Source organism: Sus scrofa, chromosome 13 (assembly GCF_054392235.1).
Source record: "Sus scrofa isolate SSC_HxYL_T2T_F1_AM1 chromosome 13, Sscrofa_HxYL_maternal_Yorkshire_Landrace_v2.0, whole genome shotgun sequence".
NCBI lineage: Eukaryota > Metazoa > Chordata > Mammalia > Artiodactyla > Suidae > Sus > Sus scrofa.
This window is the reverse complement of record NC_139395.1, coordinates 72,717,969-72,742,968: the sequence shown is the minus strand read 5'-3', so window position 1 is coordinate 72,742,968 and position 25,000 is coordinate 72,717,969. Positions and strand designations below refer to the sequence as shown.

General features: G+C 35.0%; 1 protein-coding gene across 1 annotated transcript in view; it reads right to left on the bottom strand.

Moving 5' to 3' along the window:
- CNTN6 (contactin 6) overlaps positions 1 to 25,000 on the bottom strand; it is a 295,431-nt gene that overhangs the window by 44,564 nt on the left and 225,867 nt on the right. The window contains 1 exon segment of the mRNA XM_084989161.1: positions 2,757 to 2,884. Within this exon segment, the coding sequence (XP_084845287.1) occupies positions 2,757 to 2,884 (128 nt within the window).

Genomic DNA, 25,000 nt, shown 5'->3' with positions numbered 1-25,000 from the left:
CATTCTGTACACATTCTGTGTTTATTTTTTTAGTGTATGTGTTATTATGTATGTATGTGTTTATTTATATTGCACATTATGGTTATTATCAATGCCAAAGAAGCAAAGACTCTCAAAAATCTGCCTAAAATGGAATGTGGATATTTCTTAAAGGTTAAAAATAACGAACATAATATCCTTCACATTATTAAATATAAATGAGTGAAAATAACCTGATATTAATGCATATTAACATAAGCCCTTTTTGCATATGTAAATCACCCTCTGATATTATGCTGAAAATACCAGAACAGAGTTCTCCCCATGATGTCTTTCTAATTTTCATGTAACTTCATATCTGTGCCCCTTGCAGAGTGCGGGGTCCGCTGTGTATTGTGTATTAGAACAATGTAACTACAAACCCTAAAATTGAGAAAATGAAAGCATTTAGAAGTTTGTTAGTTTCCTTTGATGTTCTTTACTGTGAAGTATTCTAACAAGTGTAAACCCTAAAAAATTGAGAACTTTCAGGCTTTAGATAAGTCAAGATGGAAATTATCTCTGAGGACTAAGGGGAATAAGATAAGATTCTTTCATTCAAAATCAATAAATATTGTTATGTCCTGGGCATAACAATTCCCAGAACAGTACTAGGACTTATGACATCCCTGCCTTCTTTATGATGCTCTTTTGAGGAAGGGAAAGATAGGGGAAAATATATATGTAAATAAGTGAATTAAATCATTCCTAAGAAGATGAAATGTGCTGTAGAAGAGGAAGCGGTCGAAAAGATAAAGGTGACCAGTAATACAGATCGAGATCCCTTTGTTTCAATAGCTCCAGCAAAGAACACTAGAAATAAACAAAAAGATGTCAGATTTTTATCTGAGCAATCTTAATTTCTAAGTCATAGAATAGAGTACCTGAGGACTATGGTGTGTTTTATGGAATATCCCAAAATCTATATCAACTTGTTTCTGTCCTACGAATTAGGAACATATCAGTGAAAAAACCGGGCTATGTTTCACCTCTAAAATATCCAATTGCTAACTCTGAAGTAAGTTAGCAGTTGTTCCTGAGTCTCTTATATGAGTCTTCTTTTATATTTCTTCCATTGATTACTAATGGGTAGCATTATGAGGCCAAAGGCTAAAGAAATGTTTGAGGAAGAGTATCTATCCACTTAGCTCAATTGATCCGTTAACTTTTTTTTCTTATCCTTTGGGGAGAAAGGGTCTCCATCAGTATATTTTAGCAACAAAACCATGGCTCTTGCTCATCCATCACCAGTTTTCTACCAAAATTTTCTTTGAAAAATAACATTGCCACTACTGATGTCATCTATCCTTAATATTTCATATTTTAATTCCTACTGGATTTCTCCATATCTGGAAAAATTATCCTCTACCATATTTTAATCTTCTGCTGTGGTAAAATTAATGCATACCACCCACACTTTCTTAATTTCAGATGAGGTAATGTGCTGTTTTTTCCCTTAATAGACATGTTATTGCTGCAAATATAAAGCATTCACACTTTTCAGTACATGAATATTATTAAAAATGTCCTAGAGAAATTTCCTATCATTAAATATAACTACAGCACATTTCTTGTAACATTAAGTCTGTGTCTGTCTTAAAAATCTGATGACAGTACAATCTTAGGTGAAGTTTTTAAAAATATTCCACACTGATTGGATTTTAGTACAAGTTCTATCAGTCACATTTCTCCAGTGTTTCAGGCAATTATTGGCATAAATGTAATAGGCTTGAGACAAAATTGGCAGAAATATCTTCCATGGATAAAGTTAGGTGTTTGTTTTCCTTGAGATATTTTAAAAGATAGTTGAAGGGCAGCAGCTAACTACTTTCTACAGAATTTATTTATTTTTAATAGAAATGGTGATAAAGTACCAATCGCTGGATTTAATCATTTGGGCTTAATTAGCTGCTCAGACTCCTCTATCAAGACAATCATTTTTATTATCCAGGAGGCAATGAAATGATAAACATGACCCACTTCTCCTAAACATACTAGTTTTATGAACTGAGATTCAATAAATAAAGTAGGAGATATGGGGAATAGATACATCTAATACTAATTATGTCCCTTGGTGAATGTAGGTACGTTGGATTGATCTTATTTTAAAAAGCTGAAGATTGTGTGAGCATCTCCATTTACTGTGATGGGAATATAATAATGGCTCACATGGCCACTAATATTTTAATTTTTTTCTTTTTGAAAAGAACTGCTTATTAAGTTGCATACAGGAGAGTTTGTATTTCACTAGTTATGCACCTAGAGTTATATAAATAAATGAACTGATTATGTACTTGGCAGCCATATATCCAGGTAAAAATTTCCATACAAAATGATAGCTTCTGAAGAAAACTTAACCAAGAAAAATATTATCCACTGACGTCATCAAAATGTCCATGGCTTCTCTACACTGAAGCATTTGTGAAAATTAGGTATTTTTAAACACAGTTTTTAATTCGATCTAATTACCCACTGGATCACTTTTTAACCACCATGCTATCCCACTGGCAAAGTGAACATGCTCTTAATAAATATGGGAACCCAACTCTTAAATAATTTGTCAAATCAAATATTTCACATATACAGTATGATACATGCTCTTAATAAATATGGGAACCCAACTCAAATAATTTGTCAAATCAAATATTTCGCATATACAGTATGACACTGTGATAGAGGTCCTGATATGCATATATATCTCCAATGTTCATCAAGCATGAATGAAGATAATAAAATACCTTTTACAATAAGGCTGCCAGTGTTCTTCGCAACACCAAACTGATTTGTAGCTACGCAAGTATATAATCCCGCATCTGACCTGGTAACGTTGTATATCTTGAGACTGCCATCCTCCATGAGAAACACTCTAAAAATAAAATTTGTAATTAATATAAGTAAGACTCTTTAAAACTGATGTCTTAACCATTTATTTTCATTTGAAAGCATTACTAAAACCATGGGTGTATTAGTTAATGAATGTATTCCTTTCATAGTATTCTGCATTTAATTGTGAGCAATCTCTGAATCCACATATTGGAATAAATGACGTTGTTGTTGTTGTTTTTTCAGACACAGCATTGATAATTATGCTGTAACTTGAATCATTGCTGATTTAAACACACATTAAAAATCAAATGAGTAATAGATGCTGCAGTGCCTACTTGTGTGATTAATAACAAATGCAACTATTTATTGTATATTTTGAAAAGTCAACTCTGATGAAAATTGAACTTGTCATTGGAGAAATTCAAGCCAATTTTCACATTGTTTACTCTGTGGCTTTATAAACCTGTTTTTACCGAAAACTTTCAGCTCCCAAACCACAGAGTTCTCAATCATGAAAATATTTGCTGGCGAGTTGAAAGAACAATCCACATAGTTCCATAGCTAGAGAGCTCAGGCCCATCCTGTTATGTGCCCTATCTCATCAAAAGAGAAGGAGGGAAGTAAAAAGAATGAAGGCTTTAAGAATTAGACCAAATTAAATCTTCCTAAAAATATATGTAATCATATAGTACACACTAGAAGTGTAGTTATTTAAGAATTTCCATTTTCATAAAATTACACTTATTAAATTTCCTCTGAAATTCAGAAATAGAAGCAAACATCAGAACACCGTTGTAATCAGGGGAAACCCCCAAATAGTTTTCTTGGCGAAGTCACCATCAAATGTTTTAATAAGTGGACCAAAAAAATGAAAAAAAATTAAAACAAACGATGTTCCCAATTTCATGTTTTATCAATTTAATTAACAACCTTTTAAAAACACAGCTGTAAAAACACTAGTAGGTGATGAGAATTGTGGAAAAATAAGTAATGAAAACTCATTTGTAATGACAATCATTTTAAAGAAAGGAAAGAGTTGGCATGCATGTCACATCCATTAACAATAACAAAACAGTAGTTCATTGCAAACATATTTATTTCTAATATGTGTATTATAGGAAATGTAGCTAATATAATTAATTACCCAATTTGAAACACAGAGAATATCAGCCAACTACAGTTTGTATGAAAACAGCTTCTGATATTGGGTTTATTACTAGTGACTGGTTCCTTACTCTGTCATCAGGTGAGTGGAAGGGACCACATCTGGGTTTAGAATGTTCCATGGCACATAATCAGATTTTTTTAAGTCATTGTCTTAGAGTATTCCACAATAGTGGACATTCAATATCTTAATTTCTGAAATGTCTAGATTCCTTATTCCCAATTTATACTACAGTTGAATCATACCATTATTAAAACAGTAACAAAGCTTTCCCAGTATGCAGCAAACTTCTGGCCAAATATAATTCTTTATCTGAAGAGGTCGATGTGAGACACATGTGGGCACACAATTTACTCTAGAATTTAGGAATAACTAAGAGTTTTCAGTAACACAGAAACATTAAATTCTGGCCAAAATCATTTTAAATGTTAAGAGAATACATATCTGTTGATACTTAAAGGCTATCAGACAAACTTCCCAGCTGCTAATGCCAATATTTATATGTCATATAATTTTTCATTAGTTTTCAGAAAAGGACAGTTCATAAAAATAGTGGTTTATTATTTTATCCTGAATCCACTACCCTTTTCAGGCTCATTGCATATGTTCAGTTATGTTTGTTAAATTAAATTGAAATTGTCATCATTGAGACTGATTAGTTCTTTTGAAATCTTAATCAGTCAGTGGGCATTTCCTAAGCTCAAGATAATATGAAGGCAGACTAAGCTTAGAAGAAGTTAAAATCTGTGCAAGACTAAGTGGCCAATAAGCATCAAAGAATGAATTGAAAGTTATAACCACGCTCTTTCCAGAACCATCCCTTTGCCTTACTTGCAGTAAATAGTTCTGCATGTTGACAGTGACGTTCAAGAAGCTTTTGTTGAGTTATCATTAGATGCCTTTAAGATAGTCTTTCATCCTTGCTCCTCAAACTGTGGTATCATCCCAGACCTACTGAATCAATCACGTCTGCATTTTAACATAATTTTAGGTAATTCGTATCCACAATAAAGTTTGAGAACATTGTTTAATGCATTACAAATCAAACTTAGCCAAGTTCTTGTTGTGGCTCAGTGGATTAGGAATCTGACTACTATCCATGAGGATGTGGGTTCATCTCCTCGCCTTGCTCAGTGGGTTAATGATCCAGTGTTGCCGCAAGCTGCAGTGTAGGTCTGATGGCATAGGTCTGATGTTGTTGTGGCAGTGGTGTAGCCTGGCACCTGCAGCTCCAGTTTGACTCCTAGCCTGGGAACTTCCATATACTAACCTTTAGTCTCTAAATATTATGTTTGTATCTAAGAATCCATTTTGTTTTCATAAGACCAATATGTAAAAAATGTGTAAAAGGATAAAAATCTTAGATTTAAATGTTTTATGAAAATAACCAAGCTAATAAAAAACCAGTTTATCATCTATTGAAAATACATAATTAAAAAATAATTCTCTCTAGTGACCTAATATATGGAAAGCCAGACATTTAACTGTAATTAGAGATGTTATAACATGATAAATAGTATGAATATTTCAACATCATATTTTCACTGAGATGTTAAACTATATTAAGAAAATTTAATCTTTAACAATATAGACTCAAACTACTAATCATAGCCCTAAAATTGTGCAGAACAATTAAAAACTGTTAAAGTGAGAATTTTCTGTTCTGTCACATATCAAAACACAGTTTAGTAGAAATGGTTAAAAAAGAGAAAGAAAGAATACCCAGCTAACATCAAACTGCACTAAGCAAACTGAGCAACTGACATTTTCTGAGAGGGGAAGATGCACATGTAAACATTAACTGGAACATTTTAATTGATGGTTTGGTAACATTCAGAGAGAAAGATAAAGACTGTTTCTTTTTCTTCTATTAGAACATTCTAAAAGATACTTTAAAAAGATACCTGGAGGGTTTGAAAAGATATATTAATAAAGTATTTTAAAATATTCTACCTTTATTCATATGAGCCTCTCTGGCATTTAAAAACAAAACACAGCCACAAGTATAGACATGCTCAGTTATCTGAAAAAATCAGAAAACACACTGACGATAAAAATGGAGATTTACATAATTAGCAGAGTGAATATTTGTTACAGAGATGAAATCAAAAGGCAGTGAAATGATTGATTACATATAATATAGATATATATTTAAATTAGAACTTAATGCTGACTAATAGACAGTAGATAATAGAAGTATGTTTGAAAATATCTGAGCACCATGGGATATGGTAAGACTTCTAAAAACTTAGTAGTTTTAAAGCCTGGTTGTAAATGGAGCAATGCTAAGACATTTTTTTCTTCTAAATTTATTCAGCAAATATTTATTAAATATCTGCTGTGTTCAAAGTACCATATTAGATGTTACAATAATTATGTGAGCAATAGGGAATATTACTATCAAAGATACTCATTTTCACAACTCAACTCATTGGTCAAAATACAACCAGGTTGTGAACTACTATTGCCAGCTGACTGTGCTCAGGTCCTCTACTAAGTGTATAATAAATGTCAGTTTACTGAATTCTTAAGTAAATCTCTGGGCTGGCTATTATTATCCCCATTTTACAAGTTAGGAAAGTGAGCTATAGAAAGAAGTGGGTACCTCAAGGTACCTGCTAGGTAGTGCAGAGTCAAGATTCCAACCAAGTCTTTCTCTTTAGACCAGGAACCATTCATTTTAGCAAATGCTTTCACTTTAAATTTACAAAGTATAGTTTAATAGTAATATAGTTATTTAGAGCAGAAATGTGAGCATTTTGTGTATATATATTTTTGTATATATGCATGTATGTATAAATTGTATTAACATAATATTTAATCTTTAATATCGAAAGTTTTTAATTTGACTTTTAAGGAGTCCAAAAACTCCCCCAAATGAGGCGGAACATTTGTGCACGTGCATATATGCACATTTTCTTAGGATTCTAAGATTCTGTGAAATCTTACAGGTGAGTTTGGGAGTTCTGGATGAGGCTCAGAGGAAGCAAATCTTACTAGCATCTCTGAGGACACAGGTTCAATCCCTGGCCTCACTCAGTAAAGGATTAAGGATTCAGTGTTGCCATGAGTTGTGGTGTAGGTCGCAGACATGGATTGGATGTGGTACTGCTGTGGCTGTGGCTTAGGCCAGTGGCTACAGTTCCAATTCAATTCCCCTAGCCTGGGAACCTCCATATGCTGTGGGTGTCCTAAAAATACAAAAAAAAAAAAAAAAAGTGAGTATGATATCCCTTACTATGGGAGAGCTTTAACCATAATGGTGAGATATTATGAGATAATCATGATTGTGATGCTAATACTAGGGTTTATTTTTCTTTTTCTGATACACTGTCTTATGCAATAATGATCTCATCATTAGTAGAGTTATTATTAGAGTTTCGTTCAACTGCTTGTGACTGAATCTAAGCCCTAATATTTAATATTTGTAACACTGAGGTCAACTTACTTTCCAAGTCTTCAGCTTTCTCATCTGTAACATGGGGATATTAACATGACCTGTGTCACTGGGTCATGAGGAATAAATGATATAAATTGTTTAAATTGCTTAACACTTTGCTTAACTCCTAGTTAGCTGTCAATAGGTAGGTTTTTAATGAACCAGTTTCTCTTCCTGCCAAGGAATGTAAGCCCTTCTACAATTCCATGTAACAACAGTGGAATGGGGAAAGGTTTTGTCACAATTCAGTTTGAACAAAGGGACCTGAGAAGAATATGTCAGTATATGAAAGGAGCCTAATGTCAGATTATTACCAGCATTAAGTTTCACTACCTAAGACCCTTTGTTGAATTCATGCCACTTCCTGTTTGTGCTTGTGGAGTCAATATTTCTGATCTGCAATGTTCTCATTTTTATATTGGAAATGGAAATAGGATTGTTGTAAGAATTGAGTTAATTAAAGCTAGCTATTAATCTTGTTCTTTTTCTGCATGGATACTAGTTTTTGGCCTTTGCTCTCTTTGACATGACTCAGACTAGCGTTTTTGAATCTGGCATTAGTTCTTACTCTTGCCTGATATCTTAAAAAAAACATTTTTTTCTGAACTCAGCAGTACATTTTGTAGCTAACTAACATACATTTCCTGGACTGTGTTTGTTTTGGTGTCCAAGTTCATATAGTTGATTTACAGTCTATGTATGTTCCCTCCTTAACTCTTCCACTATAATCATTTTACAGCTCAGTGATAACACTGTTCCTCTTGAGTGTCTATTCTCAAATACCTACTTAATTAGACTATTTCACCTGTTCACACAATCAAAAAGAAAAATATTCCCTGACTTACCAAATTTTAGTATTCTATTTAGATGATTAAATCATAAATTAAGGCATTTGCATTTAAAATATTCAGAAATAATTAGATTTAAAGACATTTATGTGTATAGATGTATTAAGACCACTCAACAATAGAAAAATTAATAGTTAGTGTTTGTAATGTATCATTTTGTTCCTCTAATTGCACTCTGGGCATAAAAAGGCAGAAATTCAAAACTAAAAGCTGTGTCTGACAGTCAAGTGACATTGGGAGATTTTATAATGGCATTAGAAAAAGAGAACAGGTAGAAAACTGAGCCAACGACATATGTAAACCTTTCAAGGTTAACTGATAAGTTGAAGGCAGACTATATACAGTGACTGAATGTCCAACATTTCAATCTTCTCGCTGTCAGGGAATGTTAGCAGCATAAACAGAAAACAAAAGTAGTAGATGCCCTATCTATTTGCTTTCTACTTTTGTACTCTGCCTTCTGCTTGATGAGCTATTGTGAATGTCACACCAGGGAGACAGATTAAAACATCAAATGAACTCAGGATTCTTTTACCTGGAATGTGTGTCAAATTTTGTGTCATGCTAAGGAGTGAGACTATAGACTAATATTGAATGGTTTTACCCTTCCCTTGTTTTCCTAAGTTGCATGTGATATCTGTGTTTTTTTTTTATTTCCCCACGGGCTGCACCCACGGTACCTGGAGGTTCCCAGGTTTACACCACAGCCACAGCAACATCAGATCTGATGCACGTCTGTGACCTACACCACAGCTAACAGCAATGCCAGATCCGTTGAGCTAGGCGAGGGATCAAACCTGCAACCTTATGGTTCCTAGTCAGATTCATTAACCACTGTGCCACGACGGAAACTCCTGATATCTGTTCATTATAAACTTCCTAAATACAACAGATATTACCATTCACATCTAGTTTATCATTACAACTAATCTAATGTATGTCCCTTCTTTGATTTACCTGCATATAAAAAGCAGATCTATATATATAGATACCATATGAATAGACAGTGAGGAATGCTCTGATTTTTTGTTTGTTTGTTTAGTACTAACCATAGCCTATCATAAAATTTGAGGACATAGAAGATTACCAATAGCTAAATTTCTGAAACTCAAAGAAATTAGGACATTGGGCAATTACAATTTCTTACTGCTGAAACTAGAGCAACACAGCTATTTTTATAGTTAGATTATTAACTGGAGTATTGCTTCCAGTTCTGTCTAAAGATAATACTGTAGACCATGAAATTTTAATTGACTGTCTAATTTTACTGATATCTAGAAAATGTAAAATAGATTGGATTAAATTAGATAAGAAATAGAAAAGTATGTAAATTTTGACTGCACAATTTAGTTTTTAGGTAAAATGTCCCACTAGAATCCATTTTAGATCAAATATTGGTATTAAATTTTAATAATTTTAGCACTTAATTATCATAGTTGAGGTAAAATATCTATGGCAATCTCACTATCATTTAATAAGCTATTTTTTAAAAATTTCTTATTTTAACAAGCTACAAAAAACGTTCTACAAACAAGTAAATTCTGAAGCTTCCTCATTTAAATTAAAAGTTCTCTTTTCCATCTTTTTATATCAATAGCTTTAAACAGCTATAATGGCAATTATATACCAAAAACATCTCAGACCTCTGTCTAGGACAAACTTAAAGGTTTAATCAATGGATTATGAAATCTCATTTTATTCTTTATAAAATTGTTAAAGTAGTAAAAATGCATGTACACACACACACACCCCAAAAAAGAGAATAAAACAGAAAAAGATAGAGGCAATAAAAATGAAGTATTATATCAAGAAAGAGACGATTGAATGGGCCCAGAAAAAAAAAAAATCTATTCTGTCTACAAAATGGTGTGGAGCATCTTTAGCAAAGCACAATACACTTAAAATCTTTAATCTGTTCTAAGCAAGAGGAAACATACCAGAAAATTCAAGGAAATTTATGGAAGGAATTCTTAAATATGTCATTATCTCTTTTGCCTTTTAAGGAAAGCACACAAATATTCTTTTCAGTACTGAATTGTAAATCCCCAAAAGAAAACAAATGTTCACAATTTGCAAGTCTTTCTTAGGGTACATCCTTCAGAGACTTGCCAGATGAAAGCCTAGAGTCTCTTCCCCAAGTATCTAGCAAAAGATTTGCCCTCCAGTTTGCTTGTCTGAATCCCATCTGTCCTCCCAAGACTACTTTGATTTCCACTGTATGCATCTCCTCAAATTCTCTTAGTATCACTGGATGACAAATGTCCCGCTAATGCAAACCCACAAGCAACAGGGCAGCCAGCATACAAGTCCCGTTTTCTTTCCTTCCAAAAACTATCTATCCCCAAGTAGTTTCTATCTGGAACCAGTCTTTTTCACTGACTGAAGTCATCCTGCCTGTTGTATGTCTCTGTGGCTTAGAGTGAGTCAGTAGCCTGTGTGATAAGATATGATCCTGCATTGCTGCCTAAATTTACCTGCTTCACTCTTTGTTTTGTTTCCTTAGCTTTCCCAATCACACTCCTCCTTTCAGTCAGTGCAGTTCACAGTACTGTCTCCTTCTCTCCAAATATTGGCAATTTTTTTCACATCAATAAACTGATATGCAGGGAGATTTAATCATTTACTTAGCCACAGCAAGGATGCGGGACTTTTCATCCTGATTTCTACTGAATCACTCTCTGAATCATTTTGTTCCTTGTATTTTGAATTTTCTTTTTAAGACTTCCTGAAAGAGCAGTTTCAGGTTCACAGAAAAATGGAGAAAAAAGACATTTCCTGTACACTCACATACATACATATCCTTCCTCATTATCAACAACCTCTGCCAGAGTGATGCATTTGTTGCAACTGATGAGCCTACATTGACATGTCATACTCAACCATTGACATTAGTTCACCTTAGAGTTCACCATTGCTATTGTACAATCTATGGGGTTGGAAACATGTATAATAATATGTATTCATTATTATAGTGTTATAAAGAGTATTTTCACTGAACTAAAACATCTCTTTGTTCTATTTATTCTTTGCTCCTCCAGCCTCTGGTAACCACTGATTTTATATTCTCTGTAGATTTGTCTTCCAGAATGTCATAGAGTTGCAATCACACAGTATGTAACCTTTCAGATTGGCTTCTTTCAGTTAGTAGTATTCATTTAAGATTCCCCCATGTCTTTTCATGGCTTGTTATTACCTCATTTCTTTTTATCACTGAATGATATTCCATTGCCTGGATATACCTGTTTATTTATCCATTTGCCAAATTAAGGATATCTTGATTGCTTCCAATTTTTGGTACTTATGAATGAAGATGCTATAAACTCTATAGTGTGCAGTTTTTTGTGTGTACGTAAGTTTTCGAGTACTTTGAGTAACATTAAGGAATGCAATATCTGGACTGTATGTTGAGAGTATATTTGGTTTTGTAAGAAACTGACAAACTGTCTTCAAAGCAGCTGAGCCACTTTTCATTCCCGCCACCAATTAATGAGATTTCCTGTTGTTCCATATCCTTGCCAGCATTTGGTGTTAACGTTCCAGATTTTAGCCATTCTCATAAGTATATAGTGGTATCTTGTTTTAGTTACATTTCCCTGATGATTTATGTTGTGGGCTATCTTTTCAAATGTGTATTTGCTATCTGTATATCTTGTTTGATGAAGTGTATGTTAAGGTGTTTGGCCCATTTTTAATTAAGTAGTTCGTTTTCTTATCCTTGAGTTTTAAGAGTTCTTTGCATATCTTAGATAACATTCCTTTATCAGATGAATATTTTCCTAGTCTGTGGCTTGATCAGAATGTTTCTTTTTTATTATATTTTTTTATTTGTTGACATCAATCAGAATGTTTCTTTTTTATTATTATTTTTTTATTTTAGTGTAATCCAGCTAAATATGTCTTTTCTGCATGGATCTACCTCTGGTGTTGTACCTAAAAAGTCATGGCCATAGCCAAGATCATCTAGAGTTTCTCCTATTTCCTTAGGAGTTCTATAGTTTCATGCTCTATATTTAGGTCTGTGATCCATTTTGAGTTAATTTTGGGGAAGTGTGTGAGTTCTGCATCTATATTCATTATTTCGAATGTGGATGTCCACTTGTTCCAGCACCATTTGTTGAAGATACTTTCTTTGCTTTGTTGTATTGCCTTTGCTCCTTTGTCATAATTTTCTTTTTAGACAAATTTTCACTCTCCAAATAGATTGTAAAAGCTAAGTTTTTTGAGGAATGTGATACAGGGGTTTTAAGACCAGGGAGTCTGAAGTCAGCTTGCTTCTGCTCTGTGTTCTGGGTCTTCCTTGTTGACTGTGTTAGTTACTTTGGACCACTTGCTTGAATTTTATGCAAAATTAACACATAAACAGGGATAACAGTAGTAACAACATAAGTTTGTTTTGAGAATTAATTTTTTAAATGTATTAAAAATACTTAGATAAGCCTAGAGGATAATGACCCCCCCAAAAAAATTGTAGCTGTTATTCTTTATTTCTTTTTTAGTTTTCAGGAATACCTATAATTTGGAGGTGCTAAATAAATGCATGTTTTCTGATTGTGTATACACCCAAACCTTTGATCTTTTCTTTCTAGGCTCAGGTGCATATTTATTACTATTACCAATAAATTTAAACTTATGGAAAGTCATATAGGCAAATAAATTTTTGTTTAAAAGTAAAAGCTTGCTATAGGTATAAACATTTTGCTTACTTAGCTAGATCACTTTCAGTTAGTTTGTCACATAAAGTAGGACAAGAGTTGAGGTAAATAAATACATTCAACACTCTTATCAAAGATAAGGTTTGAGAATATGGAGCAAAACTTGATCATACTTTAACGTAGTTCCAATCATGAAACTAAAATGTTAATAAGGACCATAATATTTTTTTAATTATTATATTAATATGGACTCTGTTGAGGGTTCCTGATTATTTAGTTGATTTACGGAAAATACAGAGATTATATCTGTTGTCTTTTCTTTTCTTTTCTTTTCCTTTCTTTTCTTTTCTTTTCTTTTCTTTTCTTTTCTTTTCTTTCTTCTTTTGCTTTTTAGGGCTGCACCCATGACACGGAAGTTCCCAGGCTAGGGTCCAAATCTGAGCTACAGCTGCTGGCCTACACCACAGCAACACAGGATCTGAGTTGTGTCTTCGGCCTACACCACGGCTCACAGCAACGTAGGATCCCCAATACACTTAGCAAGGCCAGGGATTGAACCCACATTCTCATGGATACTAGTCAGAGTAGAAACATGGATTTGTTTGAACATGATCTCACAAAGGGAACTTCCTCTGTTGTATTTTCTTAGTCTTTCTCCTAGCTCTAGACAAGTAATAGTGTCTTGTATTGGAATAACATCAGGCACAATGTTTTTAAATTTATATGTGAAATAGGAGGTGTGTGGGATAGGAAAAGTGAACAAAAATAAAAACTATACAGAGTGGCATCACTAATTGGTAGCACAAATAAATTCAATTTTGCTGTTTTGTCAGAAAAATTTTTTCTCAGTTGTATATTTAAATAGATTGAATATCTAAAGATATGTTTTCCATGAACTAATCAATCAAAGATGATTGGAGGGTCATTATACAGCTAACTTCAAGGTTTTAACTAGCAAGGAATTTTTTAGAAGTGTTACTTGAAGATAAAAATGGATTCAAACACATTTTAATTTGCATGAAAATAAAAATATCACTGCCACCAGTGTCTAATTTTTTAAAAAAATCTCAGTTTATGCAGTTGCATTTTATACCTATACATAATTACTAGTGTGAACAACCAAATATTTCAAAGTTAAATCTTTGGTTCAACTGTCCTAAACTCCAGAGCAGAAACCAAGCATCAGATATTCATCAAAATGTGACTCCTTATTTCATACACACAAATAATGTAAGTATCACCTTTGTAGAGGCTGACACACAACACAAATGCAAATGCAGGGTGACTGAATTGTGACATAAATTAGAAGATGGCAGATAAGAACCTTTGCTAAATAACATAATTATTTGGTGTCATGATGTGTCTTTAAAATGTGTCTTTATTTCAGTGGCATGCCAAAGAGAGTGCTGCTAGGCTGATTCCCATAAAATGTTATGGAAATGTGATTTAACTTTAACAAAACAGCATCAGATGGAAAGCTTAGCTAAATTAATCCAGTGAAAGAGGCCTAAAAGGAATATTTAGCTGTTCAGTAGAAAGAAAGATAAAGAAGAGTGTCTCCATTTGCTGCAGTATTTTAGGATGCCTGAGAAAATACAAAAGGGAATTAATACAGATTCATATGCTAAAATGCCTTACAGCCCAAGCAAATCAGAAGATAGGAAATTATAAACTTGGCAAAGGACAGAAAAGTTTGTGAACATAGGACATAAAAGAAATGTTTTAAAACGTATGCTCCCAAAATAACTAGAGGAGAACCGATTGAAAACACAATGGGAGAAAGAGTTGCGCATAACAGAATGGAGAAGTTTGAACATTGCAAGGACATTTGGCTACACTTTCATTACATTTACGATGATGAGCCTATTGTGTGATTTCCTGAAGGCTTTGAAATTTTGCAAATGTAAAGTTGTATCTGCAGCATACTTGGAAATAGATGAGATTTAAACACAGCCAGGTGAACTTTAAGTAGCAACTTTATCCCTACAGTCCTTGGTTTCTCTCAGATATAAAAAGTGAGGCAATTGGGTGGAATATTCATGATTGTTACCCCTTTCACTCCAGCTTTGTAATTTAGCGATTTCAGAACATGCCTGTCTGGGAAATACCTCTCCTTGCTATCTTGAACATGGGTGGTTTTGAAAGTGATGGATCCTAGTGGAGTTTCCCATTCTGAATCCCCTTTGGCTACTGAATTATTATATTCCTTAGAGTCTTTACAAAACTAAGCTTACAAACTGGATGAGAATAAAAGGCCAACTTGGATGTGCTTCCTTGTCTGCTAACTCTCATTCTTTCTTCTTAATTAAAATACATAGTTTCATATCTAGATCAAGTCCTTTATGGAGCTTAAGGAGTTTATTCCTACTTATTGAATTTGCATATCTCCATGTCACCAAAAATTATATTGTATGTTACATTAAAAATCCATGCAATCATTTGAACATTGTGGAAGCAGATTCCTAAGCCACTAAGAGGACTGATTTATTTCATTTATTGATATGAATTAAGATTCATCTTTCAGTATGTTGACAATATATGGACTTATCCTACACCTGTTATTGATATAAAAATAGAATTTGTATATATCTCTACTTTCATAAGACTTTTAGTCTTTGCTAGAAAAAAAATGAGAAACAAATCATATGTATAGTATGATAGTCTGCCTTTAGGTCTACAGACAGACACTGGACTACATCAGAAGGCTTATTAAAAACCTTCAATGTTGTATTTAAGATTACACATGGATTTGTAATCAGAGCCTCCTGGAATTGAATGCTGGTCTATCATTTACTATCTTTGTGACTGTGTATATGATGCCTAACTTCTCTAAGCCTTAGTTTTTACCATCTAGGAAGTGTGAATAAATGATAACTCTCATAAGTATCTTGCAAAAAATAAGTGAAAATGATATATCTAACATCTTAACACACTGCCCATTGTAGGTAGGATATTAGTGGATATTATTATTGTATATGATGAGACACAGGGTCAACTACAAAAAGGATAGATTTCTGGCTGACTGGTTAATTTGATCTGAGATGGAATGATGTGACTAAGTATAGCTAAGCATCCCTTGATTAGCAAGAGAGTCAATTGTGGGATGACTCACAAAATAATTTGATTCTATATTTTGAGAAATCATAAATGAAATTTATCCTGTATTGAGGAAGGCAGGTCTATATCTAAACCTTGGAAGTAGCATCATATATGAAGCTGATTAGGGGTTAAGGCATTCAAACCTTAAACCTGCTCCTACCACCTTCCTCTTCTGGTAAAATTTCTTCCCTACCCTTCATGTGTGTGCCAGCTCAGTTACCTCTAACCTGCTGAGGCCTTTCTTTCCTATAAGCTGTGTTTGTGATTCACCATACCATCGTCTGTCTGTGATGACACATGCCCCACTGCACTGGAGCTGTTGGCCTCTCTGCTTCCCCCATGAGACCCTAAGCTTATTCAAATTTATAAACCTAGAATCTTTCACATGGCCTGTGAAATTGGTTTGTAACTATGCTTATAAATAAATGACTAGTTTGACAAGTCACACTTGAGAATCAGATTTGTCACTCCAAATCAGTAATTCTCCAACTCTGCTCTCAGGAGATTCTTAGGGCACTCCACAGCTGCTTGTGGCTGAGAGAAAGTGGGGAGAGGGATGGGGGAAGAGCTGTGATTCTCCCTCTAGGACATAAGGCAGATGGGTTAAATTTTAACTGTTTTATGAAGTGAGCTCTTGCATAGGTTTTATTTGGAAAAATGTTTTAAATCCTGCTGTGGAAAAAAAAAAGATGAAGATTGGGAAGTAATAGCTGGTGACTTAAAAAAAAAAAAAAACTCTGACAGCCTTGTGCTTCATTTTGAAGATATTAACATGACTCACCGCTGCATAATTGATCTGGCTTTTATTTGTTCACCTGGATCATAATTTCTATCAAGACAACAATGATATTTCTACCTATTTCTTTCTGTTTATTTATTTCCTGTCTGCCCATCAGTTATTTCTTAAGAAGTTGTGGGTTTAACAAATACCTCTCAAGCAACCATTCCTTTTCTAAGTAAGGAACATTATTACTTGAAGTGTATCATGTAGTCACTTCTTTCCTCCAAAATCAAACCAAAAATGAAAGGTCATTTGTATAAATTTTGCTAGTAACTGAACTTTTCTGTCTATAAAAATATTGCTGTTTGTTGAGTATTTATGTAAACCTTGGAAGATATAAATGTCACTCAGAAAAAAAAAAAAGAAAAGCGCTTAAGTAAGTACACCATTTCAGGGCCAATAGTATCAATATTTTCAAAAAAAATAACTTACCTGAGAACTCATGTCTCCTCAGCTGTGAGATAAGATGAGGAACTGTGCATGTTAGGATAGATGCTGCATTTTGGGGGGAGAGACGATAAAACAAAGTTTCTATTTTTTAAATATGTTTGCACCAAAGCAGTGTTTCTCTAGGTGGTATTGAACTGGCTCAGCTTCACATGGAAACAAAGAGTGAACTTGTAAAACTGTAGATTTCTCAATCCTGCATCATGCCTACTGACTCCAGATCTTGAGTGCAACTCTGGGAGCTGCATTTTTCAGAAGGTTCTTATGCATAAGCATGTGTTATCTTGACATGTTATGCATGATCATCTTAATGCATGATGATGCAACCTACTGATCTAGTCTATGAATTCATAGCAACTCTACAATGAAGCTTATATGTTTTCACTGGTACAGTATAAGAACTTGTAAGATGATATTTATTTGTGGAAGTTCTTTGTTTTGTCATATTTGCCCTTGGCTTAAATCCACGGGATGTTATTACTCATCATTAAAATATTTCAAATAGAGAACTAGAGCAATGATAATCTAACTCAAGGCAGCAGTATAAAACAGTGCACACCCAGCTGGGAAAGCTGGGTTTAAAGGCAGGCTTTACATCTTGAATGGACTGGAGTTTTTCAGCCAATGGCAGGCAGGTGGTTCTGCAAGCTTTGTGCCAAAGGGTTAGTGCTCAGTGGATGCCAGTGGGGATAAAGAAAGGAGGATTGGATGGCAAGAAGAAAAAATAGGGCAAGACTGACAGGGACACACACAGGATTTTAGCTTGTTACATCTTTGCGTGACACAGGCGAGAGTGTCAGATGGTTTTTGACATCTTCAGCATGTATTCCCTTGGAAAGACTCACCTTAACAAGGCTCTCAGGAGTTGAGTATGAACAATTTAAAATTTTATTACAATGAGACAGCACAGAAGGGGGATTGTAATAAGCCTGGCATTATGCAGACTGTCATTCTTCCTTAAACATCGGCACATATGGTTCATTTGCCTATTTGATACTCATGCTACCTGATGTACTAAGCATTATTACATTAAGTTGTTGGTGATACAAAATAAAATTAAGTTTATTTGCTTGTTCCATTAGGAAGCTCTGCAAGGAGGAAGGGATGGGGAAGCCTGCTTATCAGTTGCTGCATTCTGGCTAAAGTTGTATTGAAAAGGCATGTGTGAAGGGAATATTTCATTAAGACCAGTCGCTTAGGGTAAAGTTTTTTTGTTTTGTTTTGTTTTTGGCTTGTTTGTTTGTTTGTTTTTTAAGGGAATAGTGGAGATCTAGAAAGTATTTATTGAAATATACACAGATGGGTCAAACAGGGAGGGAACATCATCTAACTGGCTTCCTTACATCCAGGCAGCCAGACTCCTATTAGCTAATGCCCCACTAGGCAAGATGGCTGTGAAAAGGCTCCAAGGAAAAAGTGGAATAGTACCTAAGTGTTGATCAATGAGTCCTATAATATCCAGATAGCTTTGCAAGGAAAAGAATGAAGACAGACTCCTTTTGTTTCTCCTGTTCCTTTACTATGTCACTATGTAAAGGGCTTTCAAATAGGTTCTCCCAAGGGTACTTTTTTATCCATGAAGAGGAGAAAGATCAAGTGACTTGCTCAATAACGATTAATCTATCAATTCTGTCTTGGCACAGAGAATGCCATCTCATCCCTCTCCCTCCTCATCACCTTCTCTCACATTTCTGCCTCCCCTTTCTACTCTTTCCCTTCCATCTTTCAGCTCTCCTCCAGCCCTTTCCCACAGGGTACTATTGTGTCTAAGAAGGAGGTCTTAGTCTCAGTGCTATGCAGGTGGAAGTGGAGTGTGCCCACCATATTTGGGGAATGAAGGCAAAACTAGAGTAAGCACCACCACCGGATTCCATGCTACCTAATGGGTTCATATATTCCCACAGGGTACATGCATTTTGTCAAGTGCCCATGCTCAGGCAGGGTTTAATGATGTCACTATTATAGGACAATTCACTAAATCCAGGATTTGATAAGATCTGTAGATAGATAGATGGATAGATAGATAGATAGATAGATAGATAGATAGATCTGAGTAGAAAGAGGTAATGAAATTGGTTCGAGAGTCCAGCAATCCTTATATTTCAAGTCTGTGAAATACAATCATATCCTGAAACCAAATGCCAAGGAACAGGGGCAGAATATCTATGATTGAGTGAGTTTTATTCTCTGTGAGTTTCAAAGTGCGCTCTTTTCCCCCCTCTTTTCTTTTTCCTTTTTTTTTTTTTTTTTTTTAATGGCTGCACCCACAGCATATGGAAGTTCGGGGCCAGTGATCGAATCAGCCACAGCTGTGACCTACACCACAGCTGCAGCAACACCAGATCCTTAACCTACTGCACTAGGCCAGAGATCAAAGCCTTGCTGCCACAGAGACAATGCTAGATGCTTAACCTACTGAACCACAGTGGAACTCTTCAAAGACCCCTGTGTATTCAACTCTTTGAGATTACCAGGGTAAAAGTGGCACAAACTCAATCATATACTCAATGACAAATTTGTCCCTCAGAAATGTATTTGAATGTGGAAAAAAAAAAACTGGCCTTAATTTTTTGACATATATTAAATGCCTGGTTTACTGCCTGGCATATGGAGATTCTTAAAATGGTTATTTTCATTATTAATGACAATTTGTCTGACATATAGCCAGATTTTATTTAATTTTCTTCATTGCATTATATGGAATGAGGCAAAAATGTGAATTTTTTTTTTTTTTTTGGAAAGTGAAGAAGCAATGTGGTTACTTATTAATTCAATTATAGGAAAAAAATAGTCCATCTCTTTGGGGTTTTTTGTTGTTGTTGTTGTTCAGAGCTTGTATGTTCCTTCTAATCAAATTTCAGGTGATTTAGCCATCTTATTCAATGCTGCCCGTTAGTGGACAACGTTGAGCTGTCTGTAGTTCACATTTCTTATGTTTTCTCTTAAATCCATGAGGTGACTCCTGAACAGGTAGCCAGCACTCACTGGGCATAGGGGATAAATCTAGGCCTTTGATTTCTGTCTGCTTACATGCTAGGTGGATCCACAAGGTAAAGAAAGAAGCGATTAATCAAACATAGCAGATGTGGAATTGATTCCCTCAGTTGCCTCAGAATGCCTTGCAGAGATAAGCTTAATCTTTATTCATCTTGACTGCCTGTGGTGAAGTCTGTGGTTTCCCCTTGGCTGGTGGAGGTAGGAAGATGTAACTTGGATTTGCATAAAGGTTAGGATAATAGCAATAAATACACTCAGTGGTAACAGAATGTATCCTGGTTACCCATCCTTTTTACATGTGCCTTGTCTTTTGAGTCTCACACAACTCCAAGAATGAGACAGGTATTTTCTACAGTTTTTGAAATGAAGGAACTGAGGACCAGTGAAGTGAAAGGACTTGCTAGAAGCTGTCAACTAAATGAGAAGAATTGAGGCCAGAACTCAGATCTTTTGACTCCAAATAATTAAAAACTTTTTAATCAAGGGATATTATGTATTATGTAGTTGGCTACTTAAAATTTATCCACAGCACCTAGTATAGAATTGGAGGTATAACTGTGGCTTATCAGATGTTTACAGACAGAATGAATGAATGAACATATCATGGGTCTATTCATTATTAAATAAGTTTTTGGTTTAACTGCAAAATCATTTAATTCAGGTAGACACAAAACAAAGTAAATTTTAATATTCAGTGATTTAAAAGAGTAGAAAATATTGATCTGTTATGTTCTAAGTGTATGCTGGGTGCCAGGCCATTACTGGTGAGTTAGTCAGTGGGGCTCAGTACCGTCATTAATTCTAGATACCAGGACTTTTTATAATCTCTAATTCCTTCCAATGAGATAATTTTAGGTGTTTTGACAATTCATAGCAATCACTATGTTCAACTCAATCACTTGGTCACCTAAGCAAATCAATAAAACATATGTAAAATTACAGGAGTATGAGAGAATCTGATTTCAACCTGCCAGGCTAATGTTCTGCATTGATTTATAAAATCTAATGTCTATTCTGGTAGTCACTGCATGGATAGAGTGTTTAGTATTCCTGAAACTTGTTTTCAAATTATTTCATCTTAAGTGAATCCAGAAAACAACGACCTCCATGGGGAAAAAAAAAAAAAATAGTACGCTAATGATTTTACCCAGAGTCAGGCCACTCATCAGTGACAGAACAGGGACCAGAATCCCTGTTTTCTGATTCCCGGCATGAGGCTCTTTATAATACACCCCCAGTTTCTCCTATAGGAACCTATCACTGCTTCTTTCCAATTTAGGTGCTATTTCTAAGTGATTGGTAGCTCCAAAAAGAATGAGGTAGATGTAGTAAGACCATACATTCCTAGCAGGAAACTAGGCAGCTTTCAGACTTTGTGATGCTACCTACCTACTTTTAGTTGGAGGTAAACTTTTCCTCTTCTGACATCCAGCCAAGAATATAGATACTTGTAAAAATGGAACTCTTAAAATAGTTAAGACTTCGGTTGTAAGACATAAGCCAGTAAGAAATACTAGTCATATTCAGAAATGTTGCTTTGATCTGAATTATCAGCACATGAGATTTGGTAAAATCATGTGATGATATTCAAAAAATAAAGAATTTGAGTATGTTCTCCATTATTTGTAGAGAGGGAAAAAAATATAGAAACAGAGATGGAAGATTTGGCATCATTTCTAAGCTTTACATTAAGCTACGTGCTGTATGCTGTCTCAATTCATGTTAAGACTGTAGAAAATTGTGTGTGTGTTGTGTGTGTGTGTGTGTAGCCACCATTGTTTATAAGTAAGCCGGTAAGATTACTTTAGCTAGGCTGCTTTAGAGTGTTTTCAACACTTCTAGGTAGTTACACTTTATTGGAAGCAGTGTTGATAATGAAATTTTAAAGTAGATAAGACCATATAGAAATTTTATAACAGAGACTAAAAACATACATTTCCCCACATAGGTATTTCCAAGGTCAAGAACTAAAGACTATACCTACTTGGAATCATTTAAGCTGTTTTCTATCTGACTCTTTTAATCTTCCTATATACACAATTCTACTTTAACAGAAGTATAAAAGGATAGGAATCATATCTATTTTACTATTTAAATAAAATAATCAAAGTGATGTGACATTAAAAGCTGTGTACTAAGACTCAGTGTTCTGTGTTTGAATTTAAGATCTGGCCATACAAAATTTTGAAAATGGACTAGCTCACCTCTAATGTCTCTTCAAGGATTCCATTGAGGATTGCATCTATACATGCAATAAACCTTGTATTTTGTTAATCAAATGTAAAAAGGAAATTCTCCAGCTAGCCTCTGTGCCCAATACTCCATCCTTGTCTCTTAGTATAATTAATTTCATTAGCTTTGCAAGCAATGGACTCTCTCATGGTATATGCACACATACGAATATATACACAGACTCAAAGTCAAATAACTTTTATTCATATATTCCAAATGTTAGCAGAAATATTTTGTGGCCTTACCTACTTTTTTAATATTCTCCTTTCCAAAGTGTTCTTCCAGTGTGGTAGCTATTTACAAGCTGAATGCTGTTATTTGGCTAGGGTTTGAGATCTGTCCTGGCAACCCTATTTGAGAAGAAGTTTTCTAATCCTGGATAAAAGACTCAGTTACTGTCTAATGGCTCACATCAATGCTATATAAGAAATAATCAACCTCAGGCCTGAATGGGCTTGAAGAGACTAGATGGTTCTCTGTCCTCTTTTAGGTAGATGAGATGCTTCCAATCCACTTTACAGGTGGAGAGCAATTGAGGACATATGACTTACTTGAAGTTATGGTCTGATTAGGATAGAACAGGGACTGTACTCTCTCTTCTTTACACCATACCACCTCTGTAGTAAAGAGTAATTCCCTTCCCTCTTTTCTTCCCTTCCTTTTTTCCTTAACTCCCTCCTCCTTATTTCCTTTCTCCTTCTCTTTTTATCACTGTTCTAATTTTTACCTTCAGCCTGTTTGGAAATCATCTTGATAAGACTACAAAAAAGCCATCAGGCCAATGCAATTAGAAGCATAGGTGCTGCATTTCCCAATAAGCAAAATGAAGTCATGCACTTAATAAAACCAGTCATTTCAGAAGTCAATAGAGAAGGGGACAGGATAGAAAACATGCAGAGACACAAAGTCTCACAGAACTGGCTGTGTGTGACCTTTGCAAATTACTGCTTAAGGTCATCTATACCTGGCAGAGATATACCTCTGTAATTACTACACTCTGCTGAGGCTCGATTTTTTTTTCCCCAACTTTTTTGGATGCATGTTCAAGAGATTGTTTTCTTTGTTTTCTTTTGTTGAAACCTGTAATGAAATTCTAAAGCAACAAGTGAATAGAGTTATGAAAGAAGAATCTGTAAATAAAAATCATATGAACGATTCCTTTAATCAGGTGAAACAATGCTTGAATCTGATATAACTGTTAGTGACTATTCTAAGGCTAAAAAGATCCAAAATCATTACGTATGGGGAAAAACAAAATAAAACAAAAATCATAAAAGCTGTTTTTGTTTGTTTGTTTGTTTTTGTCTTTTTGCCATTTCTTGGGCCGCTCCTGTGGCATATGGAGGTTCCCAGGCTAAGAGTCTAATCGGAGCTGTAGCCACCGGCCTATGCCAGAGCCACAGCAATGTGAGATCTGAACCGTGTCTGCAACCTACATCACAGCTGACGGCAACGCCGGATCCTTAACCCACTGAGCAAGGCTAGGGATCGAACCCACAACCTTCTTAGTCAGATTCGTTAACCACTGCATCATGATGGGAACTCCAAAGCTGTTTTGATTTTTAATGGCTGCACTTGCAGCATATGGAAGTTCTCAGGCCAGGGATCAGACCCATGCCTCTGCAATGACCCAAGTTAAATTCTTAACTCACTGCACCACAGCAGGAACTCCCTGAAAGGCTGTTTTAAAAAGCAGTTGCCCCCGTACCCTATAAAACTTTTCTCTAATATTCTTATCTTCTTCCAAGCCCTCTTCCTTTTCTTTCTTCTCCCCATGTACCTTGAATTTGAATCTTTAAAGGTTACAGAGGAGTTCCCATTGTGGCTCAGCAGTTAACGAATCAGACTAGGAACCATGAGTTTTCAGGTTCGATCCCTAGCCTTGCTCAATGGGTTAAGGATCCAGCGTTGCCATCAGCTGTGATGTAGGTTGCAGATGTGGCTCAGATCCCGAATTGCTGTGGCTCTGGCGTAGGCCGGCGGCTACAGTTCCGATTAGACCCCTAGCCTGGGAACTTCCATGTGCCATGTGAGCGGCCTGGAAATGGCAAAAAGACAAAAATAAATAAATAAATGAATAAATAAATAAATAAATAAATAAATAAATGAAATAAAAGGTTATAGAAAGTAAACAGCAGTCATTCTTGATCTTAGGTGAAAACTTACAGTCACGGTGATAAAAGAGGCAGAACTAATCAATTTATCCCAGTCCTCAGTACAGAGCCTGTGTTTGATGCTCTGAGATTTTTGAGTTTTCGTGTTCTATAGAAGTGTATTTAAACCTTGATTAGGACTTAGGAGTTGCAGAGAAAACATTTTTAAAGAGAATCCACATCCAGAGCTATTGGAAGTGCTTGCAGCAATCCCCTAGGCTGTCTACATGGGAAGGAGCCCTCCTGAGGCCAGGGACTGAATTCAAAGATGTGACTGTCTCTTTTAGGTGCCAAACTCACTCTCTGGTCCTTTACAGTCTTGCACTATTGACAAATTCCTATT